The 18763-nt window shown below is 39.8% G+C and overlaps 1 protein-coding gene across 2 annotated transcripts in view; it reads left to right on the top strand.

Moving 5' to 3' along the window:
• MFAP3L (microfibril associated protein 3 like) overlaps positions 1-18232 on the top strand; it is a 31587-nt gene extending 13355 nt beyond the window's left edge. For both annotated transcript variants that reach the window (XM_075258308.1, XM_075258301.1), the window contains exons 2-3: positions 8678-9018; positions 15298-18232. In XM_075258308.1, the coding sequence (XP_075114409.1) occupies positions 8691-9018; positions 15298-16130 (1161 nt within the window). In that variant the 5' untranslated portion in view covers positions 8678-8690 and the 3' untranslated portion in view covers positions 16131-18232. The remainder of the gene's footprint in view (positions 1-8677; positions 9019-15297) is intronic.
• The last annotated feature ends 531 nt before the right edge of the window (positions 18233-18763 follow it).

The following is an 18763-nucleotide window of genomic DNA, read 5'->3' as shown; positions in this document are numbered from 1 at the left end:
CTGGATCTTTTGGAGTTAACTGAGCAATCTGAGAGACTTCAAACAAGGCATTGGCATCAGTGCTACATTAACTAGGGCCTGTATTTCCAGAATTGCCAGCCTTGTGTGGTTTCTTGTGCAACATTGTTGCATGTATACCAAGAATGGTGTGACTGAGGAAAATCATCCAGAGAAAAGGGAATCTTGTGGATGTACAGTGGCTTGCAAAATTATTCATACCACCTTTCAACAACAAACTTAAATGTATTTTACTGAGATTTTAAGTGCTAGACGAACACAAAGTAGCAGTTATTTGTGAAATGGAATGAAAATAATAGAAGGTTTTCAAAACTTTAATCAAGTTGCCTAAAGGAAACGGAGAATCAAGACTCCTGTGGGAGCAAACATTGGATCACTATTGAAATGACTGGTCAGATGACTAAAGCTTTCTGTTGTTTTTGTCCAATGTCAATAGTCAAGCCTGGTGGAGGTGGAGTTGTGGTCTTTCTTTGTCCACCATATGTCCTCTGACACATGTAAAATGTACTAGTCCATGCTATGACAAATGTCTGGTTTTGAAGGTCAAAGGAGGTCCAGTGTGTTACAAGATGGGCATCTCTAATAAAGGGGCCATTCAATGTAAGTGCATGTAGACATAGGTATATGTGACCTGTATGAACTTGAGTTTTTCAGAGGTGTTGTGTATCTCCAGCTATGCTATTGTAACTATGTAAATGTATGTGGTGTCTGCTTTCAGAGAATATAATATATATGTGTGTATGATTTCTTTCTTTGACCACTCAGATTTTGTGTCTGTCCATTTGCTATATGTTTTATTTCACAAGCCCCAGCTTCGTGGTGGTCTGTCGTTTGTTTTTCACCAGATAACAGACATGTTTATTTCTTATATTGAGTGGCTAGATTTGTGCCAGCTTTCTGACATAAAAGGGCATTGCATCTGCTGAGCTTAACATTGCAGTCTGCTGGGAAAAAGTGAGCACTCAGGCAAATGACAGGGCTTGCCTCGCCTGAATGGAGGCAAAATGCGTGAAAATAGTTCACTAGTTTCGTGCATTTGCTGTATAAGCTGTCTGCTCTCCCTGGTTATCTCTCTGTCAAAGTCTAAAATTAGTTTTCTAGCAGATTTTTTTTTTCCTCCTGTTTTTATAAAATGCCTTACATGCTTATTATCAGACACATCTTTTTTTTTCAGTTTCATTGTTTCAACTGCTTATGTAAACCCAGATCCATATTTATAGAGTGTATTAAAGATCAAGCATTTCCATTTTAATAAATTACAAATATATATCAATAAGTGAGTCTGTCACCAGGAAACTGAATATCAGACCAGCCACAGTGCATTGCATGGCCTTTAGATAATCTAATAGATGCCACATTTTCTTGAAATAGCAAGTTTAGAAGAATGCAAAGTGCAATGGAAGTGTGCCAAAGCTCAGGTTTATAAGCGGAGCCCTTGGAGGTTCTGGCACCTTATGGAACCCCCTCCCCCCCATTGTACTTGAGCTCAATTTGCATATTACTAAAACTGCTATTTCAAGGCAATGTGGCATCTATTGGACTAACTAAAGGTAGAATGGTATTCCGCATAATGCCCCTACAATGCACTGTGGATAGTTTGATACTGTTTTCCCAATGGCATTCCCTTTACAAAATATGTGAACATAGTAAAACAATACGCAACTATAATTTATTTTTTTTTTCCCATTTATAATACACTGGCCTGTATTAGTATACATCATTGCAAAGGACATTAGCTGTACAATATATGCATAAGGAAGCTGAAGCATTCTGAGTCTTTATAACTGGGCCCTTCTCCAAGGAATGATATTGATTTGCCCTGTCACATCAATATACACTACAGTCAGTATTGGTGATGATGTACAAGGGGTTAAGTAGCAGAGATTAGAGGTCTCATACAAACATATTTAACTCAACTTGTACATGCTCAATGCAGTATAGGATAGGATATTCACAGTTATTAATGAATTGTGACTTTATGTATAGAAGACTCTAATAACGTATGTATTTAGTCTATTTTCCTAGGTATAACATGTATAGTATAGTATAATATAGTATAGTATACTGTGATTTATACATAGTTGGTGAATCACTCATGCATTGGAGTGGGACAAATCCTATTGGCTTGTGTCCAGTGTAGGACAAAGATGTCCATTCATACCCTCTCAGTAACTTGGAACAAAGAGGGGTTTCTCTGAGCCTCTTAAGTGTGGGAATACTCTTGTTTTCAAAGACAGTGTGACCAGTGTGTTTACAAATGAGAAGACACGAGGACATGGAAAGTAAGCAGTCACTTGTGGTTAATATGCAGTCTTCAAGTTTAGCTTTTTGGGTAATCCCATCTAAAAGAAATGTGCCGCTTGCTCTTTACATATTCTGGATTAAAGATTTTGCATCCCATCACTCATCTTACCTTCTGAATTAAAGCAGCAATTTCTATATCTGGAGTTTAAGTATTAACAAGAAACAGCAGAAATGGAGACAACCTCAAAACTCCAAAGTTGATCTCTCATGTGAATGTTCGCTTATTAAATATTACACTCAGCATGAACAAGAAACTATAATAAAATGTAACATTTAATCTCAAATGTATTAAAATCAGGTAGCGCCACCTATTCACATAGTGTAAAACCATTATAACAAGAAAGACTTAATGATATCCACAACACCTGCTACCACATTGTATATTACAGACCTGCTAACATACTGTATATAGCCTATACATCCTGTAGATTATGTAATGGTTTGTGGATATCATATACTGCACATCAATAATGGGAGTGGAATGACTCATTCGTGTTCACAACAATAAAGGAAAATAAATGGAACGATTTTACCATATCTGGAGCTTAATAAGGGTATATGGATGCCACATGGGACCACCATAATAGTTGTATCAAACTCTCCCTGGCGAACCCTCAGTTTCTCTGAATTGTTAGCCCTACATATAGCCCTAGTACGCCCTACTAAAGCCCATTCAGAGCTATACACCAGTGGATCAGATAAAGAAACCATCTACTGCATTTTACATTGTATAACATTGTACCATTTTATTGTACTTGTTGTATTTTCCATCTGGAACATATGGAAAATACATGCTTGGCCAAGAGTGGATGTATGCGTTCTCAATGGGTAGCAGTTAACTAGCAGTGCCTTATCTTTCATGAGAACAAAGGATACACATTGGATGGCCAGCTGATACCAACGAAACAGATGGGTCCAGCCAACATTCTTTTAATGTGTATGGCCATCTTTGTAACCTTAGAATAGAAAGGCCAATCACAACTGAAAACCTAGACCTACGTGCCCTCTATCTCTCTGCTATAAGTAAATGGTGCAGAGACACAATGACATGTGGTACTGGAGATACACTCTAAGATATCTCACTCTAAGGCTGGTCTTACACGACCATATTGGATTTATGGTCCGCAAGTTGCTGATCAGCAACACAGACATCACAGATGCCCTTGTCCTGCCGCACGCACCCATAGAGTTCTATGGGCGAGTCCGTGCAGTGCCGTGAATTCATGGCCTTTGCGGACCTTGGGCACGGCACACCACAGATAAAATAGCCAGTGACGTAAGAGTCCGCACTGAATACAATGTGTCCGCAATTGCGGACCATTTGCAGACTTAAATTATGTTCGTGTAAGACCAGCCTAAGTATACTGCATTTTGTGTACAGGTCCAACATAATGGAGTCACATAATGTTTAGGGACTTGTGAGACAACTTTTGCACCAAAGTCCAAAGTTTCATTCACTAGCTTTCTGTTATCAAGGTTATGCTGAATACAGTAGTGCCCATTGGTTGACACTAGGAGCCAAACAATAAAAACTGCCATGGAGAAAGTAACAGAAAATGTTGAGCCCCAGTCTGAACTTACTAGGTTCATTGGTCACCTGGTTCTTAGGAATAGTCTGGTTCTATAATACTCTATTTAATACATTCTCTTTTTCAAGCCTCCTATAAATTCCATCCTACACATAGATTCTAGGTCGGGCTGATGTCAGGTTCCCTTTATAATGTCGGTGGAATGAATTTGTGACTTGATGTCAGTGTTTCCTTGCAGCAAGCCCCACTCCCCATTGTGTGTTTGCTGCACAGGGATTGTCTGCTGGGAGGATATGTACATAATTGGTACGTGCATAAAGCACACAGCACACCATGCAATTTACTCATTTCTGCTGCCTGGTTACAGTCTTTTCTCCTCTCTGCTTCCCTTATGCATGCCAGGGTATTGGCAAGTGTGATCTGCTCGCTGTCTGCTGAAACCAGAGCTCAGGTGGTAAGGAGACTGGCCATTTTATCCAATTACAGAATTATCCACTGAACTAACATGCTGCTGCTCAACTTGGCAACTTCCTGTTGCTTTGTTCCAATCTGCTTCTTGGCATTTTAAAATTGTAAATAAATCTATCTCCAAGGACCAATATAATTGAATCTCTCAATATGGCTTCAATGGAATTGCACTTTTTACTTGCCAGTTTGGTTTAGTAATTTGGCTCTGGGAATGCCCTTATGGGGTTTAGGGCTGTGAGCCTATATTACCCAGTGATGTGGCAGCGGCTGGGTGCCTTATTGCAAGGTGTAACTTGAAGCTCCTGGGTCCCAATGCAAAATGTGTTATCTTTTGCCATCTATAATCCATCCATCTTTTGCAACATAGCCTTTGGGCCCCCTCAGACTACAGGGCCTGGTAGCTATTTTTACCTCTGCACCCCTATAGAACACCCCTGTGGACAGTCTTGTAAAGCCAGATGATGTGATTCTACCAGACACAAGATGGTGGTAATAAAAAAAAACAAATAGTCAGGTGCAGTGAAAACAGTTGTCAAGGCTGGTTTTATACCAACTGTCCGCTTTGTGGTATAGAAAACAAAGGACACTACAAATACTAGTGTATTTCCATGTGTCATCTGTGTTTATACATTTTACATACAGGAAGACGAACAGCAGGACAGCGCAGTGCTCCAGAATTGTTAAAGAAGTAGATATTGATGGCCAATCCTTAGCAGTGGATATTGGCGGGGTCCAATACCTGTCATTTTGTCACTGTGTATTGCTCATGGTGCGCTATTGTAGTTCAGCTTCTATTCACCTGAATGGGGGCTGAGTGCCAGCACTCCAGCAACGCCAACAGTATCTACTCTTGAACAAACCCATGAATTTCTGAAAATTGCAAGTGTTTACTGAAAGAAACAGGTCCTCTTTTCCGGCTGTATGGGTGTATAAGGTTTCCTATAAGCTGAGAAGCAAACAAGTGGCTCTTACTCTGTGTTAGCATGAAGCACGTCTTCCATGACAAGGCTATGTTCTTTTTTTCTTTTCTTTATTTTTCCATGGTAGGAGTGGTATTTTAGATCTTCACGCTAGTATGTTTATTTTTATGTATTTTTGGCTTGGCTTCCTTTGAAAACTTTTCCACAGTATTCCTTGGCTCCAGATTAGATGTAAAATGTTCTTTTCGTTCGTAAATGGTAATAATTCTCATTGGCTGTTTTATGTCGTCTGTAACAAGCTTTTCAGGGCAAGATTCATGTGAACTGCATTTTCGTGAAGAGTCTGGTTATAGTTTTAGCATTGTAACGTAGTGTTAGTATTCATCATTTATATTGGTCTGTGTCGCTCACTGGTGTATATAGAGACTGACAGAGAGAGTTAATATTGGAAACCATTTTTCGCTAGCTGTTTCATGTAGTAGTAGCATAAAACAGACTAAAATTATAGCATTTAGTAAAGTATAGTTGGATACTAGCTAGAATTACTAAAGATGCCTCTAGTACCCTGGCATTAAACTCCTCCGCAGACAAACATCTGGTTCATGACTACCGGCTGGATGGCTTGCCATAGGAAGCCTGACCATATGCACTGCCTACATTACAATGTCCAGATTGACACTGTTGCAGACATATGCTAACCCCCAAACAGTACCAATCTGGGTGGTATAGTAGAATTCTCAATTTTTTTTACTCCACAAATGTTTGAAGTTCATGGTATCTGGTTAAAAGGAATTTCCAGTTTTATATGAGTAAAGATTACTCACTGTATAAAAATCTTCCGCAAAGTTCCAATAGGTTTTCAATTCCTTACCATTTTAAGACATTTGTCTGAACATTTTATGTAAAGGCTGCAAAGTGGGACTTAGCTAGTCTTACAATCAGCCAAACAGTGGATATAGATGTATCTAGTCTAGACCATGATCAGAGCCTATTGAGATGAATGTCTTCCTCGTCTATGTGCTCTGTGGTCACTGAAAATAATGGATTCCTGGTGTGTCAGGCATGACCGATCCTCCCACAGATTCCACGGACGCCACTCGAGATTCACTCTTGATATAGGCTCATTCATTCGGGCCTAATCGGGAGCGGGATGCTGGGACGCTAGCCGGGCAGAAAAGTCACATGGCGGAAAAAGTTTCTGCCGTGTGAACTTACCCTTAGAGCATTGCCTATACTGGATACAGTTGTATCTACTTCTTGGCTGAAAGCACGACTAGCTATGTGAGGCTAGGTTCACATCTGCATCAGAGATTCTGTAGAAGACTCCACTGCAAATCCGCACAGAGAAAGTGCTGCACAGAGGACTATACTCTGCTGGTTTCAGTATAAAAAACGTCAGAAACCCAGCAGACCCCATTATAGTCTGGCAGTGTTTCCTAACTAATTTTTGAGGTGGTTTTTTTTTGTTTGTTTGTTTGTTTTTTTTAACTAAGTGCACTTTTTTAAATTACAGCTGGAGCTACATCAAAACTGCATGCATTATTTATGTTGCAGTTTTGATGCAGTTGTAACTGCATCACAACTGCACCATGTGAATGCAACCTCCAAAGCTTGCACCATGCTATACTTTGAAACAGCACATACAAAAATTCACCTTTTACCATAACCATACTCCCCATTGGCCAACCACAAAGTACATGCTCCCTAGTGGCCCTCAGACACATAATGCTTCCCAATGGCTCCAAGGAAAGTAGTAATGTTCTCCAGTAACCCCCAGACAAGTAATAATATCCCCCAGTGGCCTCCAAACAAGTGATAATGACCCCCAGTGCCCCCACCTCTATTCACCTCTCAGATCCTTGGTCCCCGCAGCTCTGTGATTCTCCTCCTCTGTAGTAGGTCTTCAGAACGAATCATTAGCTGATTCCTGAATAAAAGAGCAGGAAGATAAAGTCCTGCTGCACTGTTCTATTCATCTATATCAGCATCCTAAGGATGCCAATGAAGAGTTATGTGGCCATTTCCCACCAGATTGTTGCGGCATGAGGTTGGGAATTGCTGGTGTATGGGGTCCATAGATGTCTGTGGATAACCGCTGTTTTTAGCGGACGGGCTCTCTGTCGTTGCGGTCCCACAGCAGACCCAAATGTGAACCTTGACTAAGGGTGTTTCAAATGGAGGAAATTAGAAATAAAGGATAGTATAAATTTGTAAAAATTATAACTGATTAAAGTCCTCTCACAGAAGGCATGTTATGTACCACTAGAGAGCTGTTCTTGTGCTGAATTCAGCAGACGTTCTCTTATGTACAGTATATTCCCCCATTGTAGAGATGTTGTGGTTAGTTTTGGCTACCAATATCACTGTACTGTTAGTGGTGCAGACTTTACATGACTGTGGGGGAGTATGCCTACTTCACAGTCCAAGAAAGGTGTCGTGTCAGGTAGACGTTCTCAACCAACAGTGATGCTAGCCTGTAAAGATCATCCCCTGAAAGTACAGGGATATTGGTAACCAAAACTAACCGCACCAATATCTCTGCAACAGAAGGAGCTACAATCTAGCACAAGAACAGCTTTCTATTGGAATGTGTGAATATCCACTGTCACTGTCAGATTGGAGGGGGCCTGACTCTTGATATACCTGACAGTCTACTGTTTGAAGGGGCCATAACGCTAATATGAGACCTGCAGCTATTGTATAAATATCGAGATGCCTTCCTTTATAGAGTAACAAAGCATGAAATATTAGAGGTTTGTGGTTGTTGGGGTTTTTTGGGGTTGGGGGGGTTGTTTTAAATGCCATGATTTATCACTTGTTATACAGGATTTATACAATGTATTAAACCTATTTTTGGTGGCATGTGCAAACCTTAAAACTACCAGATTATGTATACATATCGGACACTTTGCCCAAGTACAAAATGCTAATAGAACACCTGCTCAGACACCTACAATACATGAGGGGGTGGATACCAGCTTTTCAAATACACATATAACTGGTAGGTGTGTGAGTGGGGGCTCTATTAGAATTTCTATCATATACTGCAATGAGGCCTGCCTGCATCCTGCACAGCCATATTCCAGCACCAAGCTCAAGAAATGGACCCAGTATGTATCCATAAGTGAATGCTGAAGGTCTGCACATGTATGCCTCTCCACTGACTTGTATTGGAGTTAGAAAAATAGCCATCCCTCTCCATTCACTTCCAGGCATAGACAGATCTCTGTTCTTGAGTTAGATTTCAGTCCTAGAAGTGGGACCTGCATCTTTCAGGCATCTTTGGAATACCCTATAGATATAGCTATAAATACTGAGATGAGAATACCCCTTTGACAATGAAATGCCACAAGGATAATTACTAGGATATTATTATTATTATTATTATTATTATTATTATTATTCATGATAATATGTATAATTTCTTTTTCTTTTCAGGTTTGACGTCCTGATGGGGCATCAACGCTTGTGCCCCAAAAGTTCCCTCAAACATTCATTTAAGGAAACGATGAGTCTCTCCAACTTTTCCTGGTGCCCAACATTACTTATTTTCCTCCTGATTTCACTGACTACAGCAATAAACTCAGAAAAGACTAGTAATCACACTTCCAATGGCTCTGAAGCCGTACTGGAGTCCTTACCTGTCATCACCTCTAGGGTAGATCACATAATTGTGAAAGAAGGAAACAGCGTGGTGATTCACTGCAATATTGAAGGTCATCCTTATCCTCATTTCCACTGGTATCACTCCAATGGGCACCTACTAAAAGAGGAGAATGGTAAATATAAATGATGGCACATATGTAAACTGTAAAGATATTATGGATTTATGGTTCAATTATCAAAACCAATTCATTGTTTGACGCAGAAATTAAATGTGAAAGTACTCTTACAGTAGAGGTTTGCCTGGGTTCCAGATGCAGGTATCTTGGTACTGTTCTTGCCTTTGTCCTTACACAATCCAGTTGTCTTCTGCTCTTGTTTATCTGTTGAGTCTTAGGCTACGTTCACATCTGCACTAGGCAGTCTGTTGTTCTGGTCTATCAGAGAACAAGAACAATGGGCAGGCAGACAGCTAAAATAGCGGATACATACAAAGCCTGAGAAACAGGCACATGGAGGCCACACACACTACTGATCCTCATTTTGACATGTTTTAAGGACATTACATCAAAGTTGGATCAGCCTGTAGTGTGGTTTTCCACTTTAATTTTGGGGGTGACTCCAAATCCAGGCCTCCATTGGTTAATAAATTTTATTTCCATTGATGATTTTTGTGTGATTTTGTTATCGCATTCAACTTTGTACAGAACAAAGTATTCAATGAGAATACTTCATTCATTCATTCATTCAGATCTAGGATGTGTTATTTGAGTGTTCCCTTTATTTTTTTGAGCAGAGAACATTCATCTCTAGTAATAATCGTTATTGCTATTAGTTTAGCGTGTAACTGATATCGCTAGTGAGGTGGTTGGTGCATTTTACTCTATAAAGAGTAGGTATGAACAGGACAGGCAGAGTGAAAAAATGTAAACTATATTGTTGACTATGTATTGTGTAAGTGTTTGGTGCAACTCTTTTGGTGCTGCAACCCCGATTATGGTAAAAAGGTCACAGCGCCTAAAATTATCTGGTTATGTTCGGAGGGGTATTATATAAGACTTCCCCTGTGAGCTCAATGCAGTATTACATTATCCCTCTATGTGACAGAGAGCAAAAGTACAGTATGCTCTCTGGTTAATAGTAGAGGGGATATCATAGACCGAAGTCCTCACTACCTCCAACCCATCACCTACAGGTTATGCAGAGACAATGATGATTTATCATTCTCTCTGCAGTCTGCAGCTCCTTCTTCCCCACTCCTTCCTCCTTCACGCAGCTCTAAGATCCTGCCTGAGGCAAGAGCCCCATATCTCAGGATCGGTTAGATGACATTGACAGTATGAAGATGATATCGGATTCATTTTAAAGATGAAATTCTCATTTTTTAAAATGAATCCAAGATCATCTTCATAGCCCTAACCAAATTAGAAATTAGCTTTAGTAGAAAGGACGTATGTAACACGTCGTCTTCAACTAAAATGCCACCCAGGCAAGGGTTAAAATCCCGCTGCAGTTGTCCCCACAGTTTAATATCCCTCTCCTATCACACAAAAATAATAATAAAATTTAAAATTAAAATTGGTGCAAGTGCACCATTAGCCTCATGATTACAGCATCCCTGGTCTCATGGACCCTACATATGCACACGTTCGTGTTTATGCAGACTTAGGGTATGTCGACACATAACAAAAATGCCTTTTTTCTGTACAATTTTCTGGGAGGAAATATGCAGTTCACTATAGTAGCAGTAAAGAAGACAGCATGTTAACAAATCTCATCCACATGGGAGAAAATTGTCAAGCATAAATAAACACTTGCTTTACATTGTGAAATTCACAGTATGTCATTTCTTTCTCCAAATTTTCACATTGAATTGCATAATTTACAATGCGGAGAGTAAAATCTACTGCAAATACTTCATTAAATCCTCATGTAAAAGCAGCAGATTTTGGTGCAAGATAACCTGGAATTTGTGGCAAAATCTGCAATGGATTATTATTAGAGATGAGCGAGTACTGTTCGGATCAGCCGATCCAAACAGCACGCTCGCATAGAAATGAATGGACGTAGCCGGCACGCGGGGGGTTAAGCAGCCGGCTGACGTCAAAGCGGAAGTACCAGGTGCATCCATTCATTTCTATGGAGCGTGCTGTTCGGATCAGCTGATCCGAACAGTACTCGCTCATCTCTAATTTTTTTTTTTTTTTTTTTTAATCTAGTATGTGTAGATGTACCCTTAGTGTGCTGGATTAATATTACAGGACAGCAGTAGCCCATAGTTGCTTCTATGAGTTCATGGGATGTTAATAACTTCATTGCTCCAGTGTCGGTGTCCAAATTTAAAAAAAAATCCTGGATAGAAACCACACAACTTTTGTCATTTTTCAGAGCCCACATCATAAAATGCTCTAAAATGTTGTAAAATGTGTATTCACATGCAGCAAAAATCTCTGACCATACAACTAAACTAATTTGTATCTGCAGCATGTGCATGGATTTCAGCAAGTCCTATTAAGATGAATAGGACAGTCAAAGACCTTTCTGTAACAAATCTGCCACATGTGAATATACCCGTAAGCAACTTTTTAATTCAATTTCAGCATTTTAATAGAGCCTTTAATATTATGACTCTTTTATGCCTGAAAGTGAGTCCCTTCAAAGCCATTCATACAATAGTGATCATTAGATAGCTCTGTAGCTGATTCTGATATGAAAGCAGCCGCTCATTACATGTAATTACAATCCTTCTGCCTCCTGTCTCGGGATAAATCAGCTTGCTTAAGAACATTCAGGTAACATGAAATACTGACTATTATCAACCTTTCCAACTCCCTCTTTGTAAAACTCAGCTTCCGGGCATTCAGCAGCTTCAGCCGTTTGGCAGTTTATTGCTTTAAAACTTTCAATGACAGTCTGATGCCAAATCGGTGATCAGTCATGTTGGCTCTTGACGGAGTAACCAGAAGTTATACATTTATGGCGTAATCCACTGGCAGAACGTCCTATACTTTGTACAGCCATACCTTTTTCTTAGACTTTTTTTTCCTAGGTTTTTTTTTTATGTAAAAAAATAAAATAAATAAAAATGTCCGAGTTTAATAAGGGATCTTTCACCTTACTCACCGCACACTTATTTGACCCAGATGCAATCGTATAAGAGGTATACTCCACTTCCACATTATATACACAGGAATGAATCGCCCTTTTACACGCTTGCATTTACTCAAAGCTGCCACTACATGCCACTTATGGTACAACGAGACACCAGTATGCCCAAACTATGCACATCTAGCACAACAGGGTAACACTGCTAGCGATATACACTCTTCGGAAGTAAGCGAATTATAGCCAAAGGACAATCTTATTAAATTTAATATACTTAAAAAAGATGTGTGCTACAATGATGTGTGTTACAATAAAAAGATGGAATAGCACAAAGACCAGTACATGCAAACAGTGTAAAATAGAAGGGGAATAACTTATGGACTGGGTTAAGTCTGGGATAGAGTTCCCATTAGCTCTAAGGAATCTGACAACAGGGTTCTCTGCCACACACCTTTTTATGCTTTTTAGGCTGAAGCCCCATGTTGCGGTAACGCAGCTTATTTTGTTGCAGATTTTGTTGTGGTTTTTTGAGCCAAAGCCAAGAATGGCTTCTAAAGGAATGGGAAATATATAGGAAGTTCTTCTATCTTCTGCTCAATCCATTCCTGGCTTTGGGTCAAAAAACTACAACATAATCTGCAACAAAAAAAAGCTGCATGTCCGCAACGTGGGGCCTTAGCCTTAGAGTAACTTTGTATTAAAAAGTGTTTCCTTCACAGATTATATAAGAATGATAGCAGCAGGGAGCAGCCAAGTGTCTATTGGAGACACACTAGATTATTATTTATATATGTAAAGTAAGCCAAATAATAGGTGGTGTAAAGTTAAAACTAACATTGCACCAAATTTACCACCTGGCATGAGCGACTTTGATAAATTTGCCGCATCTTTACCTTGACTAATACATAGGTAGTGTAAACTTAGGTAAGACAATCTACTGTATTGTGATAATGTTAGCTTGTAGCTTACTACACAGTATTGTACCACAATATTGCTCAGTTCTGACGGTAGGAAAGTTGTAGCCAATGTACTCAAAAAGGATTACTGGCCAGAAGTATACTATGTGCAGGATGTGATATGTGATAGAATATTAGGATTTAGTGCTTTAGGATATATATATATATATATATATATATATATATATATATATATATATATAGCCAAATTTCATATATTTGTTCAGACTCTATATAATTCTCAGGAAATTCTAAAAAAAAATTCCATTAATACTGCCATGCATGTGTAAGAACGCTGACTTGCCGTATTATGATGTCACTATAAACTACAATAGTGGCGCTAGTCTCCACAGTAGCCCCACTGATAACCTAGACTAAACATTAGTGCAATGTGTTACTCCAGTGCTGGCTTATTTCCTGTTATTCAGATAGGACCACTGCTCCAGTTTCCTGAGCTAGAATGCTTTCTTCAGATACAAGTACAGCAGATGACGGCTGCCAGCATGTTTTTTTGTGTGCATGTATAGGAGAAGTAACCTTGTATTAGGGAGAAGTTAAATGACTGTAGGGGAAAAAAATGCCATTGAGTTTTCCAGGACTTGCATATTGATGACTTGTCATTGGGATAGTTCATGACCTCATACGCACAGGGAAAAAGCTAATCTGCCAGACTTCCACTGATCATATATTGATGATCGATCCTTAGATTAGTCAACAATACATAAGTCTCTGAAAGCCGCCTCAAAGACAGGCATTGCATGTCTAAACTATTGAGTGGTCCTAAAGGGGTTGGCAGGTCGAACAACAATACTTGTCTATAGAAGTATTCTGCTTCTCCCATTCTGGCCCCTTGCTGCTCTCTACTCCCTCCCAATCCACTGGAAATGCCTCTCAGTCAATCACTAGCCAAAATAGTGACCGAGACGGCCCCAGCTATTGGTTGGCTGAGCAGCATTTACTGGTCAAGAATGGTCCATGAAGGAGAAACCAACTAGAACCTAGTAAGCATTGAATTGGGAGGAGAGGGGAATTGGTGAAGGTGAGCATGACTTCTTTCATTTATTTAGTTAAAAAAAAAAGCATTGCTCTGCCAGACAACTCCTTTCGTGTGAAATGTATCCCAGATGAATAATGGTCTCCTGTAATGACCTTTAATAGGAGCACAAACTAATAAGCAATTCTGAGACATTGTAACAGACTGCAAGTGCATCGGGGGCAGATCTGATCTGCTTATACACCAAGATGTTGTCTGAATGTCCTCTAAAACTGCCTGCCAATGTTTCCCCTTTAGCACTAAATGATGTTCTTAGTCTCTGCCTAAATCTTAGCTGTCTGTAGGCAACTCTGGTAAATTGGGCCTTATCTGGTGTTCTTGAGCTGGATTTACACATCTATGAAAAGATGATTTTCTCTGCTTTGCTTGTGGCCCCATAAAGGCCCATATTCTGTGCTATTATTCTTCAGGAGGCATTCTGGACCCGACAGACTCTCTTTAATGTAAGGCTAATTTCACATTGCAGTTTTATAGTGCTTTTGTTTTGGATCCATCAGAATAATGGACTGTAATTTTATAAGAATGATGGATACAAGCGGAACACTTTCTATTTGTATCAGTTATCGCGTAATACAATGTTAAGAAAATAGATGGAAGGTATCTGTCAGTTTTTAGTTTGTTTAGTCATGAATCCTATTGCATTTCTATTTCCTGTCATCCACTTTCTGTTTTAGTTGAAAGAGACCGTCCTTCAAAACTGCAGTCCTTGTTGAGAGATACAAATGGAAAGTGTTCGCCTATGTGACACATATTTTTCTTCCATTTTCCCCCATCTCTTCATTGTTACTGTCTGATCTGTACTTAACTGTCTGTTAATAAAAAATGAACTGAAAACTGTCGTTCAAAACTGAAACTGCGCAGTGGCCTAATGTGATATGATTAAGTTGCCAATACTCTACATGTTAAAGGTAAATTGAATTTACTAGCATCTTCATCACAATATCGCCCACCATGCAGAGGTTTCCAGCTGTTTTGGGGTCTTCAGTATACTATCTGTACCCAACTATTCTGATGGGGATCCACAAATGTACTTTAATGTATTAAAACAAAAAAAGGAACCATTACTCACCTGCCCCCTCCCATGTTTGCTGATTTTTCCCGGAGCACTGATACTCTGCACACCCAGATAACATTGCAACCAAATGTGCACAGCAGTCTTGGGCTGTACATGGCAGCATCAGCTATTGTTTCCAGCAGGAAGGTGAACACATTATGTTACGCAGACCTTAGACTTGCCAACTTTCTCTTAAAATCATATTCTATGCCATTAGATTTTTTTTTTCCTACTTATATAATTGTCAGGCTAATGGGTGTGAGTTTTTTTTGTTTGTTTTTTTCAGAAGGAAAACTGTGGATACTTGACAGCGGACTTCTCAACATCACTAGTGTGTCATTTGAAGACAGAGGGAAGTACACTTGTGTTGCTACAAACTCTCACGGCACTGTGAATAATACAGTTACACTGCGGGTCATTTTTACCTCCGGAGATATGGGTATCTACTACATGATAGTCTGTCTGGTTGCTTTTACTATTGTGATGGTGTTGAATATAACACGACTGTGTATGATGAGTAGCCACCTCAAAAAGACTGAAAAAGCCATTAATGATTTCTTTAGGATGGAAGGGCCAGAAAAATTGCAAAAAGCTTTTGAGATTGCTAAGAGAATTCCTATTATCACTTCTGCCAAGACACTCGAGCTTGCCAAAGTTACTCAGTTCAAAACAATGGAATTTGCCCGATATATTGAGGAACTGGCCAGAAGCGTGCCCTTGCCACCACTTATCATGAATTGCAGGACCATAATGGAAGAGCTCATGGAAGTGGTGGGTTTAGAAGAGCAAGCACATACATTTGTAAGACAAGGAGCTGTTGGTCAAGAAGTCTGTGATGTGGACGAGGTGTTCACTATTCCTAATGGTATACAGCGAAGCGATTCTCCAACGGCTGATTCGGATGCCTCTTCTCTTCATGAACCTCCTAGACAAATTGCCATTACAGTCTCCGTACATCCACTGGCAAAGAAACAGTGTTTAGATACAGACTCTCAGGACAGCATACAGTCGTGTGTGAAAGAAGATTCTACATCAAAAACATGCATGGACACTTCCGAACCGAGCGCACCTCCAGATAATAACACTACTACATGCGTAATATACGAAAGCCATGTCTAGATAGGAATTCTATGCATATCACTAATAGACACACAGAGCACCTTATAGAGCAGATGTAAAGGATTATTGCCACTTAGCCTTACTAGAAGAAACCACCATTTCTTCCCATTATCTCAAATCATTTTGTGGCTCGAGTCGCTGAATTTGCTCACCAAGTGGAGCTGTATGGCATTAAATTCCTACTGCTGGTACCACTGGATTTTCACTCGCACATTTATAGGATAATCTAGAGAAATCTTTATCACATAGCCAGAACAAATTCAATAGAATTTAATATATCAAATCTGTATTTATTATTTTGTGGTTCGTTCACCAGTTTAATTCTTTATATCCATCTGCCAATTGAAATGTGTCATGATACATTTGTGAGTATTGTTTCAGATTGAAATCGCATTACTAATGAAGGTGGAAAATGACCAGGAGCAAACGTTTGCCTAATGGGGTCTCACCTTCGACAAATAACGGAACTAGCCATGGATATGTGTTCCAGATGCATTAGAAAGCCCATGGGCCTTGTCACTAGACAATCTCGATTGCTGCTCTGTCTTCAAGTATAAGATCAATATACTGTCCTTCTAAACAGATTAGTGGCTTAAAAGGGTCAGGTTAAGTGATCGTATTTTTGCCAAAAACAAAGTGAGCTCTTTTCTCTGTTGGCTTAGTGCAGCTTTGGATAGAAAATTCTTTATAATAAAAAAAACACTGTGAACTGAGCTCATGCAAGTGGCAGAAAATACCAAAGACCAGCAATTAAATAGTTTCTTCCTAATGTAATCTACGGTAGTCTGAACGTTAGTGAATATATTCCTTGACACACCCTGGAAACTGTGCAGAGCTGCCCAACGACGGTCCTGTTTGCTGTCAGACAGGATCTGCCATCTTTATTTATAGGCTACCATTTGTCCATCAGCCGGTAACATTAGATCAGAAAAGTGAAAAAAAAAATTTGCTCTTTATAGACCTTCTTTTTTTAAACCATGAACACAGTTTACGGTTTTCCATTAGACATTAGAGTTTTATATTAAAGCCTTTAGAAAGTCACTTGAGCTTTGAAAAGTTGCCCATAAGTTATGCTTTGGCTGGTCCAATATCTGTACACTTGCCCATGTTGTTTGGTAAATTTATTTAGGCTAAGGCCCCACAATGGTTTTGGAAACTGCAGCGTCTCTGCTGCGCGGAGGTGTAATGGAGGCAGAAAGGAAACATCTGTGGGTTTTCTGTTAAAACCGCTGCGGGAAAACTGTGATGCAATGCCGCCATGGTTTTTCCCGCAGCACTTTTTTGCCGTGGCCCACTATGTGGGGTCTTGGCCTAAGAGTTTGGATTTTGCCTGTCTATTGTTTCTATCAGGATAAGCTACATTAAGGGTAAGGGCGCCGCTATATAGGGTGCAGAAGTAGAAATCACTACTGGGCCCTGAGGGGCCCAAAAGCCTCTCCACAGTATAAGAGGACACCAGTATTCTAGATAGCACATAGGAAGTGGGGTCCTGGTAAAGATTATCAGGAACTTCAAGTTACACTGCTGACTAGAGGTGTCTAGAAGCCTCTATACTACATGAGCGTACATGCTGCTACATGGCTACAACACTGAGGACGGCCAACAGAGTAAAAGTTTCCTTTTACTCAATACAGTAAATAAAGATGGGTGACCAAGAGTGTAGATGCTGCTGAATCCAAAGTCCGTCATGGGGGCTGTTCTTTATAAGTGGGTTTATTTCCTATTAAGTTGGGTGTGCTATGATTATCTTTGTAGAAAACCGCCACAAAGCTTTCAAGCCAATGTTAAATGGAATTGCACAAAGGTTTCTAAAGAGATTCAACAATCCATCATGGCAGGCCATGCATTTTTATACTTTTTTCATAAACAGACTTGTAGCTGGAAGTTGGTAATGTCCTTGCTACTCTACTACACAATTGCTTTTGCCAATATCCGTGCCTGCAGACATCTTGTATGTTGACTGACCAACCAGCCACTATATCTGTGCAGTGACAGGCATGGTAATATGTATTTGTGGAACCTTGTTCTTTTCTTTGTCACTAAACAACCTGTAACAGCTGTAAAGCCGTCTGCAAAGCAACACATTAAAGAAGCAACTGCAATATGTCTTTGGTTTCATTTGTTCCAAAATGTCTTTGTTATCTGGGTCTGGTGTGAATTCTTGTAAGTTAGGCCCGGTCAACATCTGCCTTTGGGTTTCTGTCAGGGAGTCCGCTTTCCCCCAAACGGAAACCTATCCTCATAAAAAAGCTGTTACCTAAGGAAACCCGCAGACCCCATAGATTATAATGGGGTCCGTGTGGTTTCTGCTCGATCTCCGCAGGGAGGGAAAAGTACTACTTGCAGGATTTTTCTCTCCGCATATTTGATGCGGATAGGGGAACAGAATGGCTTCACACAGATGTGAACCGGGCCTCAAGTGAATAAAAATATGAAAAAAAAATGTAAAAAAAAAAATCATAGAATTTTTTTCTGGATCATCTTTTCTCAGAACGGAGTCTGCCGCTCTGTGTATTCTTATTGGCAATGTATGAATAAATTAACCTCTTGGTTTTACTAGTTGTCCCTCCATGGTCTCACACTGTCCCATCAGCGCTGACCCTATGCAACTGTTTAGTACCAGGCCCATTGTA

This window comes from Leptodactylus fuscus, chromosome 1 (assembly GCF_031893055.1).
Source record: "Leptodactylus fuscus isolate aLepFus1 chromosome 1, aLepFus1.hap2, whole genome shotgun sequence".
NCBI lineage: Eukaryota > Metazoa > Chordata > Amphibia > Anura > Leptodactylidae > Leptodactylus > Leptodactylus fuscus.
Note: the sequence above shows the minus strand (reverse complement) of the source record. Positions and strands in the feature narration are given on the sequence as shown.